Source organism: Manis javanica, chromosome 15 (assembly GCF_040802235.1).
Source record: "Manis javanica isolate MJ-LG chromosome 15, MJ_LKY, whole genome shotgun sequence".
Taxonomy (NCBI): domain Eukaryota; kingdom Metazoa; phylum Chordata; class Mammalia; order Pholidota; family Manidae; genus Manis; species Manis javanica.
In genome coordinates, this window is record NC_133170.1 from 3,139,705 (window position 1) to 3,162,554 (window position 22,850).

Sequence of the window (22,850 nt, forward strand, 5' to 3'; positions counted from 1 at the left end):
CCACCTTGGAAACTGAACAACCAAACCAAAAACAAACATAAATCTATCCCAAGCTGAATAAATCAGAGACTGTAAAGGTGGGGCCCACATAAGAATATAGGGCTTTAGAAGCTCCTCAGGGGATTCCAGTGTGTAGTCAGGGTTAGGAGCCACTGGTGTCAGTGGTTATCAACAGACAGAATCGAGTGTGCACCCTTTCTCTGGGTTAGTACATACTAAAAAAGTAATTGTGTGAGCAAACTTTCTTAATTTAGCACCTATTTATTTGGCATCCAATATATGCATAGCACTTGGGGATAAAAAGAGAAATATAAATAATTTAAAAATGGGAGTAAGCTCTACTTTGATAGTTGTGTATGTGTTTTCTGTGACTCTGACACAGCCCACATGTGCTGTAGGATTTCAGAGAGGGGAGAGATGAATACGGACTGGAGCAGATGGGGGCTGTTTAGAAAAGGTGGAATCTTGGGTGTAGCAGGAAAGCACAGGTGAAGTGCCGTGACTTGCTTCACCCACGGATCCAGGCTCTGCAGTCCGACTTGGAGAGGTCTCACGGTTTAGCCATCTCTTTGAGCTTATTCTGTAAGCCAGCGGTTGCACAAGATGAGCAATTGAGGAACTTTGAAAAATACCAGGATTCACTCTTGGAGATTTTTATTCATTTGGTCTGGGTGGAGCCCAAGTATTGTAATTCTTAAAAGAATCCCTGTGATGGTCATGTACCACTAGGGTTGGAAAAACTTCCATAGGGTCGTTTTAAGGTCCCTGGACATTTTTGAGTAGGAGGATTAATATTTGCCATCCATTAACACATTCAGGTTTTTTTTGTAATTGCCACAGGCACAGGACAAATAGTAGTGGACAGTATGAAACAGGAAAAATCCCCCGTTTACACTTACGGGGGCAGCAGGTAGCTTATATTCTTTTCTGGTAGGAGAAGACAGGCAATACCATAATAGTATATAATGTGGTAAGTAGAAATAAGTGCTTTGAAGAAAATGAAGCATAGTGAGGGGACAGTAATGGGCAGAGAGGGGAGGAGAGCTGGAGGGGAGAGTGCTGTTAGACATCAGGTAAGGAAAGACTTCCCGGACAGCTGACATTTAAGCAGCGACCTGGGAGAAGTGGGGGAGTGAGGAGGCAGGGGGTATCAGGGAACCCCTCAGCCAGGAGTAAAAGGCCAGTGAGTTTAGGTCCTGTGGACTCGACTGTGCAAATTTCTGGGTTGAACTCCCCTATGTGAGTTTCTTTGGAGACACTGGTATGAGGAGTCCTTCAGGTTAAATGAGGTCCTGACGGTGAGGCCCAGTGCAGTAGGACCGGTGACCTTATGAGAAGAGGAACACAGAGGGCTCTCCAGCATGTGAGGACGCCCTTGCCAGCCAGGAGGAGGGCGCCCGCCAGAGGCCGAACCCTGCCGGGCCCTGGCAACGGACAGCCTCCAGAACTCTGTTGTTCGAGCCACCCAGTCACAGTGTCTGGTTTGGTGGCTCACATCGAGTAAGATGTCCAGGTGAATCAGTGCGCTTCTCTGTGTGGCTTCTTCAGGCATGACTGTTCTGGTCGCTGTCTGTGGCGTCCCTGTATCCGTCGTGCACCCCTGCCTGCTGCTGAGCAGTAGTCCCTTGTAGGGATGTAGCACAACTTCCCCAGCTGTTGATGGGCATTCGGGTTGTTTTCAGCCTGGGCAATTACATATAAAGCTGTTGGGAACATTTGCGTACAAGTCTTTGTATAGGTACGTATTTCCTTCTCTTTGTGTAACTTGTGGTGGAAGCTGGGTCATCAGGATCACCTTTTTCATGTTCCAGCTTGAGGGTGTGTGTGTGTGAGAGAGAGAGAGAGAATGTATTTCCTTGAGGAAAGCTTTTATGCCCAGAAAAGATTATTTAGGGACTACTTTCAGTTAAATTAAATTGAGATAAAGATTAATGTTCAATTTATTTCTGTTTAAATATCTAGTTTTTAGATGTTCATTTAAAAAAGTCTTCTGTTTATAAAATTCAGCAAAATTAATTCTTTTTCCCCTAGGCGTAGTTATTTTTTCAAAGCATCGCAGGCTAATTCTAACGTGGACGGCCGAGAGCCGCGGTGCAGATGGCGTCCGCCAACAAGGACTGGAGGAGGGCGGGCGCGGTGTAGAAGTACCTGTGGTTCCGGGGCAAGGCCTGAGCATCTGCGTTTCTGTGCAGCCCCCTGGGGGTGCAGGAGCCCAGCTGGAGCAGCCCTGGCACGGAGGGTCCGTGTGATGGCCAGTCCCGGGGCGTGCTGGGGTTTCCGACTGGACGGAGGGGAGGGCGCAGCGGCGGGGCCGGGGAGAAACCCCGTGCCCGCGTCCAGAGGCTTTAGGGAGTCGCACTGGCGACGAGGGAGGAAGGGTGAGCCCCGCAGCGCTGCCTGGGCAGCCCGAGTGGGGCCCGCAGCGGCCGGTGGGGAGCAGGAGCGCTTGCTGGTGGCCTAGAAAGCAGGCGCTGGCGGACCGCTGATGCCCCGGGGTGGCGGGGGGGGCCTGACCGGGGAGCCAGACGCAGGCCACAAATCATTTGATGCGGTGCAAGACAGAACGAGAGAGAACAGTGTGCTTGGGGAACGGTATTTTCCTTTTTTTTATTTTGAGGGTAAGAACTGTTATGATGAGCTTGGAGATGGACAGGGATCCCCTGCTAGAGAAGGAAATACGGTGGGCGCAGGAGAGAAGGGAGGCGAGTAGCCGGATGACGTCCAAGGAAAGGGGTCCGGTGGGCAGACGCAGGCGTGGCCTTGCAGAGGGACCCGGATAGGGAAGGTGGAGTGGGTCGGCGCAGAGGGGAGCTTGTGGAAATTTCAATCCAGTAGCTTCAGTTTCCCCCTGACAGGACAGTCACCATAAAACTAAGTTTTGTTCAGTGCTCGATGCCTGGGGTGCGGAGCAGTGATGGATATAGTGCATGTCTAATATTCATTAAATGAACGTGAAGGTAGGGTAATGGTGGGCTGGAGGGGAGAAGGCACGGAGTCAGGCGGACTCGCTGCTGTTGGGGTAGGCGCGAGTGGAGTCGTGGGGAAAAGGGGGTGCTGTGCCAACAATATGAAAGAAAAATGGAAAGGACTGGTTTGGCTAAGGGGAAGGACAAGTTGAGGACCTGTTTGTAGCTCTGGAGAGTGTCCTTAGTCTTTCAGATTAAGTGCACTGTGATGTTATTTAATGGTTTGAGGGATTTTTCGGAGACCTAATTGCCCAGCACTCTAACCTGCTTTTTGTAAACCTGGGGGAGTCACCCATTTGTCTCTGCTTACCAAGGACTGTCTTGGTATCAAGAAATCAAATCTCCCCTCCTGCCATCTCCCAGGAGTTTAGAAAAAAATTGTGTTCCAAGCTTCTGCGAAGTGTTTGATGTTGAAAAGTTCATATATATAGACCTTGGAGTAAAAATCCTTTGGAATATGCAGCAGAGTCTCCTGAAGTGGCAAAGGATGCTGTCACCGCATTCTGTAAGCACACTTAGGCAAGTGACAAGGAGAAGAGGACGCTGACCATGATGTGTACTTTGACGGGTGTGGTGTGAACAGCTTGGCCCAGGGGTCTGTGAGTTGTGTTCTGCACAGCCGCACCTTCGGGGTCCCCGGGAGACGGGAGAACAAGGCCTGGGCAGATGGGGGCCCAGCAGTCTCCACATCAGTTCCATGTAGGAGTTAGTTTTTTTCAGTTTTATGTATTGAGATTCCTTGTAAGATTTTGTTAGCATGATGATTCTGGGGCCAGAACAATGCCGAAAGAATTTGCTATCATACTACAGTTGATAACTGAATTTTGCTGAAAATAGTGCTGTTATTAGGAGAGTAAGTCATTTATTATTTGGATGTGGGGGAAACCACTTGGAAAGGACTCCTTAATCCTTTGGTTTAGTAATAGATTTTTATAGAAAGCAAGACATGTTTACTAAACCCTTCATTCCATTTTCATGAAAAAGAAGTAATTGCCTCAAAAGCCAGATGACATCAGCAGTTTTCTTAACAAAGTGATTCCCTGAAGTTGTCACCTAGTGAAATCACATGATTGATTAATAGCTGTATTTACAAACCACACTTAACTGGTATTTACAGTGATTGTTAATATGAAGAGGTGTTTATTGAGCACCTCACGCATGCGAAGTGTACTGTGTTAGGCGCCGGGGATGCAGAAACAGGTGCACTGTGATCTTTTCTGCTGCAGGGATTAGAGTGGGCGGGGAGTGGCACACAGCCGGGAAAGAATCCCTGGTGCTGGGGAGGCGTGTGGAAGACCGCGGTCCCGCAGGGCTGCCGCAGGAGCTCCACGGGTACCTGATGTGCCTTCAAAAGAAAGTTTTTACTGTTAAAAAACCCACAAAATAACATGTTATATAAATGTGTTCTATGCAGCAATCAATGTGTGCAGAAGAACAATAAAGCTAATTATTTCGCAGATGCATTTTTTTTTTTTTACAATTTCAAAATAAAATAGCAAATCTTTGTGTTTCTCAAGCACTGTGAGAAAAGGACACATAGCCCCGGCAAAATCTTTAGTCATCATTTCTCCCTTCCACCTCCATCCTCACATAATAGTTCTGCTCCCAAGCTAGTCCTCAAAACCGCTCCAGCCCCCCACCACAACACAAAACCTCTTTCCATAGTTTCTAGATTCCTTTCCTTCTGATTCTCCATCACACGACCTGAAAAACTGATCTGTCCTGTAGGATGTACGCAGCAAGCCCGGGGAGGGAACAGTCCTTGAGCAGCTGGGCTGTAAAATGCTCTCCCAGGGCCCCGGAAGAGAACCCAGGGGATTCCCAGCGAGCCACTTCCCTCCCTGCCCCTCGGCCCTCTGCAGCCTGCATGGCGCTGAGCTCTGGCGGAGCCCTCAGAGGACAACATCCCAACGAGGTTTCCACAAACTCAGGGCTTGTTCCACGAACAGGAGATTTTAAGGACAAAAAATAATGGTTTCTCACAGGAGTAGTCATTTAGCAGACGGGCACATGCTGAAGGGTAGGTGTGTATCCCTGGTCTAAAAGTGAAAACGTCTGGGAACTGTGGAGCAGACAACTCTTCAGAAAGTTACGAGCTGTCAAGGTTTTCATGTTTTGACGATGCAAGTGCCAGAAGAAGTGTAAAGATAAGCAGAAACCCATTAACATGTTTATTTGAATCAGGAAGTCAGTATTTACAAGATACGTGTGCTCCTAGCTGATGAGGAGTGAGTTACATTAAAAAAAACTTTGTTGCAGGTCTGTATGCCTTCAAAATCAAGTTATAGAATAAAAATTTGTGTTTACTGTGTTCTAAGGTATTAATACATTTTTAATACTCATCGTTCCTTCATTTTTCGTCTCTGTAAATTATTAATAAAAAGAGTCCATAGTGATGGCTATTTCTCCTGATGGTTTAAAAATGAACTGAGGTTCTTCAGGCACTGCCTTTAACAAGACCTCCGTGTTCTCTGTCACGGTGCACTGTTCTTTTTCTTCTTAGTCCTTTGACAAACCTTACCTTTATTTGGTCATTTCTGTGTGGTTTCCGTCTCTTTCTCTGCGTCGGCTCCGAGGGCGTGGACTCTCCCTCTGATCATGGCGGGCCTGCGGCCTTTCCAGTACCTGACACGTGTCAGTGAGCGATGGACTGGTCAGACGGGGTGCCTGCATGTTAGATCTCCCTTGGTTAGATTTTTGGGCTTTTGTTAGCCATGTAGCACCAGACTCACAGAAGGGTTGTGCTTAGTTGAGGCTTTTTTATTCACTGAGATTTATTATATTACTTCAGTTTACCATATATTTTAGCATCCTGAAGGTTAATTCTTGAACTATGAGTAATGTAGCCTCTTTTAGCAAAAAAAAATTGGTAATTGTTTTATATTGTTTGTTTTGCCAGTCCAGCTTGACAAAGCTAAATTGTGATGAGATTGATCAACTTCAAAGCATTTTTCTTATGATAATTAGTACATAAAATGTTTGTTGTGGGGGTGTGGGTAGAGCCCCAGTACAGAGCTGGAAATGGCACCTAGTAAGTGAACAGATACCAGCCTCCCACACACACAGACGGTCAGAACAGCCTACATACATGCTCATCCTGATGAATAGCAGATAGCCATTAAATGGTGGTTGAAATGTGACCCCTTTTCTAATGTTACAGCAAATCAACAGACCTGCCAGACTTCACATAGTCTAGTTGGACGATTTGTATGGATCCATAGAGACATGTAAGGATCCCCCAAATTCGCAAGTTAGAAGCCTCATCACGACATAGGTGAACAAGAAGGTGACACTGGCGGGTAGGGCGGTCGGCATATGGCTGGGACAGCGCTTACTTTATTAACTAGATTACCTTTTTGTCCTTATCACAGAACCTTTGGCATTACAGGTGTATTGTCAAAACCATGAATGATAAATCCCTGAATATAAAAAGGCATACCTTATAAATTATATCCTACCCCTTATTTCCTGAGTTAATTGTCTACAACCTCAAAAATGCTCTACTCTTCTAGATTTTTCTCATTAAGTAGAAAAGGAATCACAGTTAAGTCTTCTTAAGATCTCTGGAGATAGGAGGGCTTTCTTTTTAATCGAGCATGGTAAAGGGGAGTCACTTTATGATGTGGTAGGAAGGTCTTCCTAATCTGTTCCCCTTCCTTCCCTGAAGGATTTTTAAAGCTCATCTGGCCCCTAGAGAGCAGCAGAGAACTTTACTTGAATAATGAGGCTATATGTATATACACACATATTTATGTCTTGTGTTTCTTTTCTCCCAAAGTTGAACAAGGTGAGATAATGCTAGAACAGAGGAACAAAATCATAATCTTTAAGTGAAAAGCAGCCATCATAAAAATAATAAAAGAATAGAATAGTATATATTAGGAAAGTCTAGGATAAAGAGAAAAATGTAACCACTCAGGAACAGAAATAACATTTTTCTTAAGGCAAAAGAGATCTACTATAGAAAATTTATTGGTGGTAAAAAAACAAAATCAATAACAAAGAGCATGAGGTGCAGAGATTATTACAGTGTTAATCAGACCCCTGGTCTCACATTTCTACTCGCCCTAAGGACAGCTTTGCTTGCCTTTTATAAAATCTATTAACTTCACGCTGTTTGCACCCAGTCCATCAGTCTGTCCTGTAGACTAGTACTGTCCTGTAGACTGTCCTGTAGACTGTCCTGTAGACTGCTACTTCCTGCAGCAGTCTGTCTTTGTCCATTTGAGCTGCTATGACTAAAGTACCATAAACAGAGCAGCTTATAAACAACAAACATTTATTTCTCACAATTCTGGAGGCTGGGAGGTCCAAGATCATGGCCCTGGCAGATTTACTGTCTCTTGACCCACTTGCACACCAACGGCCTTTTTCTCACTGTAACCTCACGTGGCAGCAGGGGCCAGGGAGCTTCTGGGGCCTTAAGTAAGAGCACTCACCCCTTTCCGGAGGGCTCCACTGCATGACCCAGTCATCTCCCCAAGGCCTCACCTCCTGACACCATCCCTTTGGGGGCAGGATTTCAGCCTAGGAGTTTTGGAGGGCATGCATTTAGTCCATAGCACTGCCCTTCCAAGTTTCCCCATTGCTTTGTTTTGCTCCCATTTGGTGCGGCTTTTCATCCCTCTTCTTCAGGCCCACGTCAGGTTGTATTATCCTTCTGAAATGTCATCCCATTCACTGCTTCAGTCCCGCTCTTCTGACGCCGTAGAATTCTTATCGCCGTTACTTCCTGTCTAGCTTGCTACAGGCTCCTGCCTCCAGGCCCCCTCCTGACCAGTCCAGCTCAAGTGCACGGGTGGCTTTGCCCTGTAGTAGGACAGTGTACATTTACTGACTATTTTGTTCTTACGACTGGGTGTGTAACACTTAGAAGAATTCTAGATTCATAAGTTATTTAAAAACAAATGGTTAACTTAACCTCATGGTTTTATGAAGCAAGTCATGCCCTACTAATATGCTCAGATTGACAGGCCATATTTTATGGGGCCATGTAAAAAGAAAATAATTCTAGGAAGACTGAAGAGAGAAAACTTACTAAATATGAAAAGACTTGGCAGCAATTTTATTGTAAGATTCTTGAAGTTGGTGTGAGTGAGATGTTGAGAAACTCACAAAATCACTGACTGCCTACTTGGAGATAAATGCTGGAGGGGTAGGGGAGCGACTGAACATGCACACATACTCTCCTTGGCCACAGCACAACAGTTGTATTTCTAAAAGACTTCATGATGAGATAATCCATGATTGAGATATTTAGGTCGAATGGGAAAAACAGCATTTAGGTATTGATGTCATTTATGAATCCTGAAAAACCTATAAAACAAACTCAATTGTACTTAAAGGCAGCACTAAATAGAATATAAATAAATTATATATCTTAAGTTAGTAATAATGGCCACTAAATGTCAATTCATTGATGTCTAGAAACAAAGTTTTTTACTCCAGGTTCAAAAGAACATAAATTTATTTTAATGGTCACAATTTTATTGTAATTCAGTACAATTCATTAACATTTTTGTAAATTCATTTTGCATTAAATTGTGGGATGGAGGGGTTGACAGTACAGAATGTAGTAAAAGGAGTTGTCAGACTTTTTTTGTTATGGAGGGAAAAGAGTCAGAGACCCGCGGTACTCAAGAGACCCCCGGGTGAGCGCGTATATCTCGGAGTGGCTCACTCCTAGGTGACTCACTCACCGTTCGCTGGGCACAGTCTGAACAAACCTGTCCTCAGGCCAGCCACGCCTTTGGGCTGCCTTTCTCTTTCGATCGTCCCTAATTAAAGGAGAAAGGAGTTTATGCTGCTCTTTTTCATTACTTATTTACTTCTGTGTAGTGAATGGGGCTCCTGGCCAATGAGTGAGCTTAGATAGTACTCGTTTCTTCAAACACATCTTTCTTCGTCATTAAAAGTGACTTTGTCATTTGTCCATTCTTCTAGAAACATTGTCTAGTATTTTTCCAGTACTGTGCTCTGTACTAGTTATACATTGGTGCATAAAGCGGGTCCCATCCCTTTCCTTGTGGAGTTTATATCCTAAAAGAGGAAATAGACAAGAAAATTAAAATTGCAGCTCCTTCCCAACCCCTCCCCATGTTCTTTAGTATTTTTTATAGTGTTTATCAATCTCAAAGACTCTACTTCCTTGTTTGATGTCACTACAAAGTGTCGGCTCTGTGAGGGCAAGGATTCTGTGCGTCTTGTTAAAGGAGTATTTGTGAGCTGAGAAGTGAGAAAGACACCTGATGAGCCACCACGTCCCCCTGATTCCGTTTCTCCAGACCGTCCCGGCCCCACTGCTGCTTCCTTAGGCCAAGTCCCTTTTAATTCCCACCTGATCTACTAAAGTAGCTTTCCTAACATTCTTCCTGCCACGTTGGCACTTCTCCCCTTCAGACCGCCCCCAGTAATCTTCGTAAAAGTCAGGCCTGAGTATCTTTGGTGATCTCCCATCTTCTAAGGGTCAATCAGACCCCGCAGCTTTTCTTTACCGGGTCACCCTGTCGGTCCATCTGTCCAGCCTCGCCTTTCGCATTTCCCTGCCACTCCGTGCTCTCCCTCTTCAGGTGTATGCCCAGCAGTGCCCATGTCCTGCTCTTCAGGCTTCTTTGCAAAGTGCAGTGGCCGGACCAGAATCATCAGCATGATGCGGACACTACTCAGAAATGCCCAGTCCCGGGCCGCGGCCCAGACTCCCCGAGTCGGGAAGCCTGGGAGGAGGGCTGAGCGGGCGGCACCGGCCTTCTGGGTGACCGGGATGTGCCCGAGCCGGAGAGCTGCTGCTTTCATCCTTCTTTCAGGTTCATTTCCTTGACAAGCTCAGCCAGTAGCTACCCTGTGTTCAGTATCACTTTCATTTGTGTGACTCCTAGTCTATTTCATCAGCCCTGATACCTGTGTCACCCTACTTCTTAAATGATGTGTTGGACATCTTTCCTGGATATGCTCCTGTACCCCCAACTCTGTAGGCTCCGAACAAAATGCGTTGTCCCCCTGCTGCTGAAATCTGCTCTGTGCACCGAGTTACAGGTTTCCCCCTCACAGCCTTGAATTGTAGAATGTACAGTATATTCTTACTGGTTTCTCTTTTGTCTTACTCTAGAGGAACAACAACGAAAAGATGTTTTAATACTCTACTAACCAAAATAGGGTCAGGATTTTCCAGGCAATAAAGTTACCATTGTTTGTAGGCCATCCGTTATTGTAGAAATGTATTTTTACCTTATTCTCCTTACTTTTTCCCTCCCACCTCTTTCCCCTCCTTGGTCTTTCTCTCATTTTAAGAGCCTCAAGATGATTTACTTTGCCTCTTGACCTCAGTTACCCAAGTTTTGCTGTAAAACTGGAGGGATTCTTGACCCTGGGCCAAGAGAATGGCAGACACTGCCTGCACCAAGGTCCAAGCAGGAAACTTTCAGATATTGGTGTACTTTCTGCAGTAGGTTCACAGCAAATATTTTTAAAATGAATAAATTAATAGGTAGGCAAGTCTCAAAGGATGGGCAGATCTCCAAACTTGAAGAAAGCACGGGAGATTGTGGCTAGCGACAAAAGGAACCTCAAGGATTTGAGCAATAAGGAGTGAGAAATTTTGACACTCAAATATTTATTAAGTGAATAAATGAAAGATTTTAAAGGAAAGAACAAAAAGCCATTGTCACAGATGGTTAGATATTTCCTGAAGGAGGAAGAATAAATTTATATGTTATTTCAGTATACATTTTCAAGATTAATTTTTAAGATTCATGTTTATATGTGTGCATCCCTGTGAGCATTCAGTTTGATATACATTTTTAATAATGTTCATGTTTATTTACATAAGTCATAAATTCTAATGTTTTGATCATATATGTTGGGCTATAACTTTTAGCTGTTATTATAGTTCTATTTTTGTTAAGTAGGAAAGAATATATGTGTGTATGTATATATCTGTTAAATTGCACATAAAATTACCTTACGTATGAGGAATTTTTGTACTTGAAAAATCATAATATATAGCTATTTCACTATTTGAGATCTATTACCTCATAAAGAACATATGTTCTTAAGCTATAATAATAATAAACACTTTTCTTTTTAACACACACACAGGAAACCACGACCTGTCTCCCAGCTGGTCGCACAGCAGGTCACTCAGCAGTTTGTGCCCCCTACACAGTCAAAGAAAGAGAAAAAAGATAAAGTAGAAAAAGAAAAAAGTGAAAAGGAAACACCTAGCAAAAAGAACAGTCATAAGAAAACCAGGTAAACTTGAACAATGTTCTATGGCATTCATGAAATTTTAAAATTAACCATTTAATATTCTCTTTTAAAATTGATATGTGCAAAGTGGAATTAAAAGCTGCCGTCTCCTTTATAATAAAGGATCATGAAGCTGTTTTTCTGAGTATTAGAAGTGAAACACAGAGGCCACAGAGGCCACAAATAAAAGCTCAAATTTGAGGATGCTGTGTTTTTCTTACTAGATTGAAAGACATTTGTGTTTGAACTTTCTTTTTCATTCATAAAAAAGCCAGTAGTGATATTCACAGTCCTGAATAGATACTTGCATGGGCTTGAACCCAGTGCAGTGGTCATGGGTGTGGACGCTCGTGATGCCCTCATCAGTGCCCATCGGGAGAAAGGGCCTGGCCATCACTCAGCGCCCACTGCTGCCCGCTGCCTCTGCGGTGCGGCTGCTGTCGCTCTTCTGAAGCCTTCTAATAAAACTGATGAACTGTCCGCAAAATGTAATGAATCTGTAAAACCCAACTGGTATTTTCTGTATTATATAAAACATTTAAAACTCAAATAATTATAAGCATTTGGCAAAAAAAAAAAAAAAGAGAGAGAGAGAAAAGAAACCTGCCATAATTTAAAGCTGCAATTTTGGAGAAGCTTTAACTTAATAGTTTTATCTCAGTTTCCTGGCCCCAAACTTTAGCCAGGGTCATATAAATATGAATCTAATTAATATAGAAATGAGAACTGGAAAATAACTAATCTTAACTATGTAAATGTAAAATGTAAATAAAAGCACAATTAAGAGACTGTTACTTCCGGAGTATCAAGGTTTTTTGTCACCTTGAAGAAGATTCATGAATGATTGGTACATTAATGTTAGTGACTTGAAACATTTAATTCTGTTTGTGTTGTCTAGTTGCGCATGAATCTAGAGCTTTAAACGTAGATGTATTCATTTCATTTTGTTATTTTTACCCACTTTATGATTCATTGTGTCGTCAGAAAGTTGGTAGACAGAAAAGCTAGTTTAAAATTGTATCATCTTTTGTGTTTAGGCCAAGATTGAAAAATGTGGATCGGAGCAGCGCTCAGCACTTGGAAGTCACCGTTGGGGATCTGACGGTCATTATCACAGACTTTAAGGAGAAAACGAAGTCGCCGCCCGCGCCCAGTGCCGCCTCCGCGGATCAGCACAGCCAGAGCGGCTCCGGCTCGGACAACACCGAGAGGGGCGCGTCCAGGTCATCCTCGCCCCGCGGAGAAGCCTCGTCACTGAATGGGGAGTCTCATTAAAGTTTATTTTCTCCCGTTTTTTAGTCACTTCTGTCATACCATGCAAATGCACAGATAATGCCAAGAAGTACCACATTTTCATGACAAACATATTCATGCACAATCCATAATTTGCTTTTTACATAAAATACGAATTTGTTACACTTATTGCAGTCTATGCCTACCAAACATTTCCAGACTTAACATTTTGGTCTCCACAGTCACAGGTACCATGAAAATGTGGTTGAATTATTCATTATGCAGTGTTACTGGTAAGTCTGTTTTCACTTTTAGTTTAGTGAATTCTAACACATAATTCTTGAATTCTCTACTATTGGCATGTAATGAATTTAAATTTTTATAACATAGTGCAAGCTGCCTAAATGTATTATTTGAGAATTGTGAAACAAATAGTTATATGTATACAAGTCAAAAATCAACTATTGCTGCAACAGAATTTTCTTAATGGTTCTCCTCTTAAATACACCTGCTGGTACTTGGTGTGGTTAAATAGGAAAATTGCTATTAAATAAAGAACTTGTATGAACCATTGCCAATGTTTTCGACATATTTTACTAAATTATTGTTCCTGAATAGGGTTGTTTCTGGTTTTGTTTTTTTGCTTTATCTTTCAAAACATTCATTTATTGTAATGTTTACTAGCAGACTAGTAAACAATGAAACATTGATTATTTAGCTTTATAATTCAGGTTTAGTGCTGTTGTCATTGAACACTGGTATTTTCTGTATTATATAAAACATTTAAAATTCAAATAATTATAAGCATTTGGCAAAAAAAAAAAAAAAAAGAAAGAGAAAAGAAACCTGCCATAATTTAAAAGCTGCAATTTTGGAGAAGCTTTAACTTAATAGTTTTATCACTGTTTCCTGGCCCCAAACTGTAGCCAGGGTCATAGAAGTATGAATCTAATTAATATAGAAATGAGAACTGTTGCACAGAACTGGAAAATAACTTATCTTAAAATGAGTTTAATTGGCCTCTTACTAAATATAACAATTCTTAAAAAAAAACATAGTGCCCTATTTTCAGACACAACCGTCAGTTTATGCATTTTATCAATATCCTGAAATTTAAAAAGTATTTACAGCCCCTCACTATTATATAAAATTACCAATAAAATATTTTTATGACTACAGATATTGCATTTTTGTTTACAACTAATAAAGTGTTTTATGTTGTATTTAAAAATCCAACCTAGAAACCACATAGTACTGCTTAAATTCTTTGAGGGTCTCCTGCTTTCTCTTATCCATTTGCTTAATGTATATCCATCTATGGGGACTTTGGGAATATAAATAAACTTAAAGATATAACTTGAATACAGAATATCACATAAAGACATCATGTTAGCATTTGCAGAAAAGAAAAACTGTAGACCCTGACAGTTGTGATATTTGGTGGTTTCGCGTTGTAATGTAATTTTCTGTTTAATTGCAGAACTTTTTACAGGCACAATGGTACTGTCTTTTTTTGTAAAATGCTAGTTGTGAAATACAGTTAATTGCGTACAGTAAAAGTCTGTGATTAAAACAGTTATATACCTCATTCTTTAGTGTTGTTAAATGAAAAATTAAAAGTTGTTCTTACTACAAGGTACTTTCAATAGAACCCCAACTAACTGCTTCTGTTCTTTTAAAACATGAAATTTTTTTGGTCATTATTCTGTTTTTCATAACACATGCATTCATTTTTTTAGACATAATAAAAAATTACAAATGATAATTTTATAGGGAAAATATTCTAATTTTTAAGTCAACACTATGGCTTTGAAGGCACTGGTCCATCTTACGATGATCAGGTACTTTCAGGATGTATTTTAAATGGACTGCAAGAGAGCGAGAAATCTGACAGAAGATGGGATTTTACCTAAATGGGGTATAATCATTTTCTATAAAGAAGGAGACAGTGTAGCATGGAAATTAAGAGTGTTAACTGTTGTCTGGTGTTTGAATCCCTGTTGTGGAACCCAAGTGGGCTTGGGTAAGTCCCTGAAGGTCATGTCCCATCTATTAATCAAGGATAAAGATAATCATATTAACCCATAGGGCTGTTGGAAGGAGTAAATGTCAATCTAGATAAGAATTCTTAGCAATTACCTGACACACTAGTTACTCAGTAAATGTAAGCCTTCATTATTTTTAGGTAGAATCCCATTACAAAAATACAAAAATATTTTTTGTAACAGAAGTCATTTCCATGCCACCTTGGATGATCGAAAGAAATTGTGTTCTATTGGTTACATAGAATTTTCTACATCAGATGTTTGCTCTCATCAGCCTTCCTTCTTTAATTAAAGGACCTGCTGGGATGCACTGTGAGACAGGAGAAAAGGACTGAGTTGGCTGTTAGCTTTGGTTTTCCTTATTCACAGTTATCTTCACCTGCCTTCATTTGAACCTACCTCAAGTACACTTCCAAACCAGGAAGGAAACCCAAATCCTATAAACATTGACTGCCTAATGTTAAAATATGCAAAAAGATTCCGAGCCTGGGCTTAGGGTGCATTTTTAGCTCTGTCTCATCAATTTACCATGTGGTTTTAGCAGTAGGTTCTTTTAACCAAATTCCTTACAAAAAAGAATTTGCTTGTTTTTCAGAGTTTAGTTTATTACCTTATTTTGATATGGGTAAGAGGGAAGATATAATTTGAGGCACACGAGAATACACTCTTAAAAATGTTGTATTACACAGTAGAAATAATTGACTCAATAACTTAAAGGTTTTATTTTTATTAAATGCTCTTCCTAAAATTATATGATGATAGTAGACAGTGAAAACAAGAAGGGAAGAAAAACCTCAGCTTTTCTAAGATGATAGCATATGTATCACCTTTCTTTTAGGCAGAAATACTGCCTAAAGTATGTCGTTTCTGCATATTACACGCATTCGTGGTTAGTGAGCTAGAAGTCTTATCTTTTCCACTGAGGCCCTTACTTCACTTACTTTCTTGGTCTGCAGTTTTTCTGTTTTCCAGAATCTTAAAAGTCCTGACTGGGCCACTGATAGAAATTTCTGTACTGTATTTTGAAAAATGAAGACAGAAGAGTGTTTGAGGAGAATGGTAAGATAACACTGACTTACTAGCGGTGGCCCCCCTCCCATCAACCACAGGCCCCTTCAGCTGTTTGGAACAACAAATGTAGAAAAATTGAAGAAGTGTAGAAAAGTCAGTGACAAAAATAGCCGAGCAGAATCAAGAGACAAGGAAGGTTACAGAAAACAGGATGTGACTGGTCATTTTGTGAAAACGGAAGGGAAAGAGCCCTCACTGGCCGTTGAGGACAATGAAACGTGGCCTACTAATATCAAAGGCAAGAAGTACAGGAATGGAAAAAAAATGAAAAAGGGGAAAAGCAAACAGCAAAAATAGCATAAATTAGAAAATGGCATCGGGATGCAGTCTGGATGACAGCAGAGGTATCTCTGGGGGACAGAGAAAGGGACTTGGGCCACGTCCATCTCGGAACCATTTAGGCACATGCTGTAAGGCGCCTTCATGACGAGTCACTAAAGTTTCAGTTGCACTTGGCCGACTTCACTAGGGCAGCGGTATGTGTAATGACTTGGGAACAATTTTCTTCAAAACCAGTTCATTTTAAGAAGCTGTCAGAGAGAACCTCTGCCTTGGATTATGTAACTTTACTTTTCCTCAGTGCACATCCCTGCTAGCCCAGATGATTTAAATGTTTTGTTTTAAAGTGGTTTGTTCTAGCCAGTGCAGATATTCCTACCTTTATGGAATGGGCCAATTCAGGTAATGCCCTGGTAAGACCAGGTACTGCTACTGAAAACTCAGGTAGAGCTCTGACAGGCTTCAGTGTTCTGTCTGGGACATGTCATGTTCTGGTTTGTCTTTTGGTGTTTTTTACAAACTCAGGAGTTGTAGACTGTAGTAGCTACTTTACTGTTGTCATATGTTCAGTATTTTCCTGACCTATGGTTTCTTTACATCATTATTACTCAATTCAGGGAACATTTATTGAGTATGTTTCGCATGCTAGGTACTGGGCTAACTGTTGGTTACAAGGAGGATAAAGATGTAGATATCTGTGAAAGTCTGCATGCCATCTGTGACAGATGCATGAGAGACAGAAGCAGCAGAGAAGTGGGGGTGCCTGCCACCCTTTCTCTAGAAAATTCAGCTGGCCTGAGTGTCCGCTGCAAGTCCACACTGCAAGTGTTGGGATCTAATCTTGGTAGTTGCAGCTGGTGGTGTTCGGTGTCAGCAGGTTTACCAGCTCCCATTTCATTACTTCAGCTTGAATTTTCAAAAGCTTAAGATTTTAAGCCATGCAATGGACATTATCATCTTCCTATACTAATTTTTAGAACTACTCAAACAGCTGAATGAGGTCTGCTGTTTCCTTTCTGTGAGGATGTCAAGGAAACACCTGAAACTCAAATGAAAAATTCTATTCACGCCTCTTTCAGGAAAAGCTTTACCTCCCTTGAGAAATCAAGTTGCCTTTTTCTTACAATGTGAATCACGGATCGTCTTCAGCTTTTACTTCAGTTGTGAAAAACCTCATATTAAAATTATGCTTGCTTTTAATACTTAGGTAGGACTCAGTAGCCTGCATGTCTGTATTCTAACTTATCTTGATCTTTTTCTAGATTCCAGTTTTTGTCTGCATATTTCCTTGTGTTCTTACAAAGTTCCTCAAATCTTTTCTGTAAATAAGGCTAAGTAGTAATACTCATTAGAAGGGGCAAGGATCCAGAAAAACGGGTGCCTCCCCAGCTGGCATTCCCAAGTGGGAGCAGGCGAGGGAGGCAGGTCTTGAGGTGGCATCTAGGTCTGGATCGGCCGGCCCACCTGGAGGAGAGGGGCTCGGTTGAAAGCTACCATCTCATATTTGTATTTCCATTAACTCTTTCAGGAAGAGAATTCCGAAACTGGGTACCGAGACTTATTAGACCTTTTTTTGGTGTTTATTTTTACTATCCTTTTAAAATTCATAATAGCAACAGTGAGCCTGTATTTGCTTGTGGAATCAGGAAGATTGAGAAGAGTTGGGATACTGTGTAAACCAGTTCGTGAGAAGCCTCCCGAAGGACAAAATAGTGGTGAAAGCATTTTTTAGAAAAAGGGACAACAGGTTGAGTTCTCAGAAGAGCAGTGATCGGGCTTTAGACCCAAGAGGTAGTTTTTCTTCTCTAATAAGAGAAAAAGAAGCGATGTGTCCAGTACAGGACAAGAATTTAAGGAAAACTTAATTTGAGCAAGTTGATTGTTTTACTTTATTAAAAAAATAACAAATGAAAAATAAAAAATCCAACATAACCAGATTGTTTAGTGATGTAATTTTTGTATAGAAAGGAATATGGTTCACAACGAGGATTCTGATTTTATTTTCCAATTGAGCACTGGACTTCTGAAGTAGGATGGCATCAGAATTCTTCATTATTTTCAGTCTTCAATTTTTGGAACCCCTCAGGCAAGACCATACAACTTAATATTGTTGTAATCGTGAGTTGGATGACTGATTTTGGAGAACTCGTGCATGTGTGTTTAATTCTAGTTTCCTCCTTGACTAAGTTTTCCTGCAAATGTAGTTTTTAATTTTAGTGACAGTATTTTTTAAAAATAGTATCTTATAATCTATTGTATTAATGGGAACGTAGGGTTCCTTAAGATTGAACCAGGGAGAAATACAGGGATGGTCTCTAGGACATTCCTTAGTCGCCTCCGTGCTCCACCCCCTCCACGCTCCCTCCTCTGTGCGTGTAGATGCACCTGGATTCTGGGATAACAAAGGAGCTGAGGTGTCCATGTCCCCACTGTTGGTTTTCCACTGCCGCATTTTCTAATCTTGTGGCCTGTAGCTGAACGTTTTGAGAATGAAGAGAATCCCTTTACTCTTTCATCCTACCCCTGACCTTACCACTTTCTACATGTACTGGTCCGAATGAACATCTAAAAAGGGATACTTTTTGTTCAGATTGACAGCATTATTTTCCAGTATTTCCTTCCAGTCTTACAGTGTCTCTAGGAATACAGTACAGAAAATGGAGATGTTTCCCTAGCAGCCAACTGACATTTTCAAAAGAGAATGAGACTCACTTTCAATCTGAGTTTCTGATTCTTTGTGCTCTGCAAGCAATCTGACTGATGTTTCTCTGATTGTAAGGTTTGTTTGAATCCCAAGACCATTCTAAGAGGTTTTCACATAACGCTGACCTTTTTCTTTTTGCTTTTACTTGGAGTCTGCATCACTCAGTGCAGCGCTGATGTATTCATAGTGAGAGAGTGTGATTTAACGGGAAAAGCAAGCGTGCTTTGGGTCCTCAAAGACCGCCATTCAGATTACGGATCTTCATTATTAGTAATGTGGTTACCAAACTCTGAATTTTAGTTCCTTAGTTTTTAAAAGAATCAGCATCTTCATGTAAATGTTATAATGGTTAGATTGTGCATAGACTGTTATAAAGTGGAAGTTATATATACAAGTTTTTATACTTTGAAAACGTATGGAATTTACTCTTTCTCACACAGTATGTCGTTTTCTGAATAAAAGAAGTACCTAAGGTAGACAAGTGGGAAGGAAATGCTGAGCAGGACCCCAAATTTGCTCTAAGGTGATTGAGAGAAGACTTATAAAAATATAAAAACACTCATTAACTGAATGTGTATCCAACATGTGCTAGAAGCTATGAGAAAAATCAAGATTAATGTTCTGAATAGAAGATTCTTGAGATGTGGATTATCCTGAATCCAAGTTTTCAAGATAATGGAGGAGGTCTCTTTCCTCGATAATTCAAACAAGAAATATTGTTACTTTTAAATTTCTTTTCATCCATCTAAATTTACCTTTTTAACAGGATGAAGGGAAGATTAACATAGATTAAAAAATTGGATATAGCCAGCCTATCATTAGAGAAGAGGGTGGTCTAGAGATGAAAAAAATAAGACTTAGAAATATGTTCCTAACACAGTGAATGAAAGAAACCCTGTTAGGACATCAAATATAAAATCATTTTCAATAAAATTAAGGACTATCAAAATAATGTGTGGATCCTGGAAATGATCAGCAGGGCATCGCGCACATTCCTTACACTCCAAGATGACCTGTTAAGACAATGCGGGGCCGGCGGGTAACACAAAAATCATTTCTATTTTTGGAATGCCTTATATACTTTTTCAACAGAATTTCCTTTTTAAAGGATTAAAAGGAACCTAAAGGGATGATACGGTCCAGAAACCCTGATGTCAAGTAAATGGATGATTATTATTCTGGCTATGTCCTTCCCATAAATTGTTGCAGAAATGAAAACTGCCATTTCACTATTTTGATCTGTGGGTTACTAAATGTTTACTACATTTAGTTTCTTTGTTGAAATAGAGAATAATTGTAGTTGGCATCTCTTTAAACATCCTTTGTCTATTTGGCTGCTAGTGCTTAGTTTATTGGTACCATATCCTTTAGTTCTCTCTCAAAATCTACTTTGCATTCTTACAAATGCTTTCGTTACCCACTGACCTCAAGTTTATCTTTGTTTTTCTAAGAACTGTAAAGCGTAGTGAAAGGATTAACTTAATACTGTGTTTTAACTTGTCTGTAGCCCCTCCAAGGGCGGCACGCTGCAGCCCCTTGCCTGGCATGTAGAATATATTCAATAAATGTTTATTGAATGAGTTGGTGTATGTTCATTGTTCACACATCTTGATAGCATGATAGCTTTTGGTCAGGTAAGGCAGGAAATCTTATCTTTTTGGGGACGAAACTGAGGCTTCCATATGTGTGATGACTCCCATGGTGCAGGGATTCCGGGAGGAGAACCGCCGGGGAGGCGACCACTCGCCCCCGCCTCCCCCGGCCCGACTCCCAGAGCTCCGCGCAGCCCGCAGGGCAACAGCCGGCGCTTCCTCCAGGAGCGCGCGTGCGCGGGCGGCGCGTAGGGCCTCCTTCCCCGCCTGTTCGCCGCCGCCGCTGCTTTCTGGCCGGCGTCTCAGCCTCGGCCCGGCCAGAATCTCCGAAAGGGGGGCGTGGGCGTGGTACCCGCCCCGGTGTCCTGGGCGAGGTCCTCCCGCCCCGGGCCGCCCTGGCTCTCCAGCCCTCCGGTGCTGGTACCAAACGCCTCCAAGGGCCCGACCCCGGGGGCCGGATCACCGCCTCCCCGCCACACCCGACCCGACGCGGCCGCAGGGCCGCCGGCTCCCGGTGCGGCCGGGGAGGGGGCGGAGGGGCGGCTCTCTCGGAGGCCGGCGTCTGCGAGGGGGTTTCGAGGAAGGTCGCCCAGGCGCCCCGGGAGGACGACGGCGCTGCGGCCCTCACGGTCCCGAGAGCCGGCGGCAGGGGCCGCGGTGCCCAGGAGAGCGGCCTGGCCCAGCCGCCTCAGAGCCCGGCGCCTCCGTCGGCCAGCAACCGCATCCTCACAGCGCCCCGTGACGCGCGGAGCGCCCAGGAGCAGGCCCGCGGCACTCGGGCGGCCTGCGTCACCGGCCGCCGAGGGGAAGAGTCGCGCGGCCTCGCGCCCCGTCCCGGAGCCCCCCTCGCCCGCAGGCGGGGCCGCGCCGCGGAGCCTCCCGCCCAGCCCCAGGCCTCAGTGCGCCGGCGCGGAGCCTCCCGCCCGGAGCCCCCGCCCCCGTCGCGCTCACTGCGCCTGCGCGGCCGCCGCGGCCCCGCTCCCGCCGGGAGGGGCCCAAGCGCGGGGGCGGGGCTCGCTGGCCCGCGGCTGCGCGGTGCGGCGCCCTCCGCTTCAGTTCGCCGGGCAGGCGCGGCGGCGGGGCCGGCGCGATGCGGCGCTACCTGCGCCTGGCGGTGCTGTGCCTGGCCTGCGGCTTCTGCTCGCTCCTCTACGCCTTCAGCCAGCTCGCCGTGTCCCCGGAGGGTGGAGCGGGCCGCGGTGGCGGGAAGCCACAGGCCGCAGCGGCTTCTTGGCTCGCGGCCGGCGGACGCGGCGCCGCGAGAGGGGCGGGCAGCGCGGGCCCCGCGGCGCATCCCGGCCGGTCGGACAGGTACGGGCCGTTCCCTGTCTCGGGGCCGGGCCAGGGCCGGGGCGGCGGGCGCGGGGAGCGGGGCGTGGGGCTCGGCCTGGGACCGCTGGCAGGTCCGCCCAGCGCCTCAAGACTCGTTGCCGCCGCTCCGACCCCCTTCCCGCATCCCCCTCCTTCCCGGGAACCCGACCCTCTTCCCGCATCCCCTCCCCCTCCATCCCGGGGCCCGACCCCCTTTCCGCATCCCCCTCCTCCTCCATCCCAGTGCAGCTCCAGCCTGAGAGCACCCCACGCCTTTGGTGTTGGTCTTCTGACCCATTCCTCTTGAGCTCCTTAGAGCAGTTAGAAATTAATTTTCAACTTTTGATTGATGTCATTGCCTTTTTTAAAAGATTTGTTGAATGTAAGAGGTGCTGCACAGACGCCCTCTTGCTGTCTGGCTAGTGGGAATTCCCTCTCGTTTCCATGGAGTTCAAATTGAGATATTTAAACCAGGCTGGCCCCCAGCTCTGCTTTCCCCCGTCCTGAATGGGGTTGTCTAATTTTTGTGTGTTAACGCTTGAATTTCTCATTACTAGTCGGTCAGTACAATCTGGACAGAGCATTTATGCGGATTGTGAATTTTTCTTTAGGAAACAATCGGTCTGTTCTGAAACTTACAGCAAATTAAGAAAAATGAGCGATACTTAACATAATAAGGTCTTTTGTGAGATGGGACAGAGGCATCTTTCTTTAAAAATGGGTATTTCAAAAGCGGCATAATGACTTAAGTAGATGTACACGAATCACTGCCAGAGTTGGAATCAACGTGAGACTTTAATGTAAGTAAGAATGCAACGCATTGTGAATGCCCAGCAGAATCTGAGCGTCTCCACTTTCTTGGAAAATAGGCTCTTCTACTCGTGAGCACCTCTGTGGGAGCGGCCCGCAGTGCCCCTCCGAGGCAGCGGCTGCTTTGATACCCGAAAGTAAGGAGCCGGTAGGAGGAGGGATTGCTGGTCAGCTTGCAGGCTGTTAACGCCCTGAGAGCTGAAGGTCATTCCACAGCGAAAAGGGGATGTTTGGGCACAGGAGCAACTCGGAGAAGCTGGATTGTCATGTTTGTACCCTATGACTTGACTGCAGTCAGCTGAATTTCAGCCACATCAGGATTCCAGTCATAAAAGTGGAACTATTTCCAGAGCCACCGTGTCGGACTCAGTTACGGTCCTGGAAGAGGCGGTCACCCCCAGACCCGGATGGGCGCGTGAAAAATGCCCCTCGTGAAACGCTGTCAGTGGTTTATTATGTTATCGTGAAACATTTAAAATTATGGAAAATCAATTATTTTTGTGTTGGGTAGAATTCTAAGGAAGCAACATTTTAATCAAAACATTGAATGACACTGGACTATGATACTGGCTTTCCAATTTGACAGTGTCATTCA

At 43.7% G+C, this 22,850-nt stretch overlaps 2 protein-coding genes across 3 annotated transcripts in view; both read left to right on the forward strand.

Annotated features, from left to right (window-relative positions):
- YAF2 (YY1 associated factor 2) overlaps nt 1–14,031 on the forward strand; it is a 56,716-nt gene extending 42,685 nt beyond the window's left edge. The window contains exons 3-4 of the mRNA XM_073223201.1: nt 11,061–11,213; nt 12,248–14,031. Of these exons, the coding sequence (XP_073079302.1) occupies nt 11,061–11,213; nt 12,248–12,485 (391 nt within the window). The 3' untranslated portion in view covers nt 12,486–14,031. The remainder of the gene's footprint in view (nt 1–11,060; nt 11,214–12,247) is intronic.
- A 7,119-nt stretch (nt 14,032–21,150) lies between these two features.
- Nucleotides 21,151–22,850, forward strand: part of GXYLT1 (glucoside xylosyltransferase 1) — a 44,339-nt gene continuing 42,639 nt past the window's right edge. The window contains exon 1 of one of the 2 annotated variants that reach the window (XM_037009870.2): nt 21,151–21,445. In XM_037009870.2, coding sequence (XP_036865765.1) covers nt 21,225–21,445 — 221 coding nt within the window. In that variant the 5' untranslated portion in view covers nt 21,151–21,224. The remainder of the gene's footprint in view (nt 21,446–22,850) is intronic. The other variant, XM_037009874.2, reaches the window with a different exon arrangement.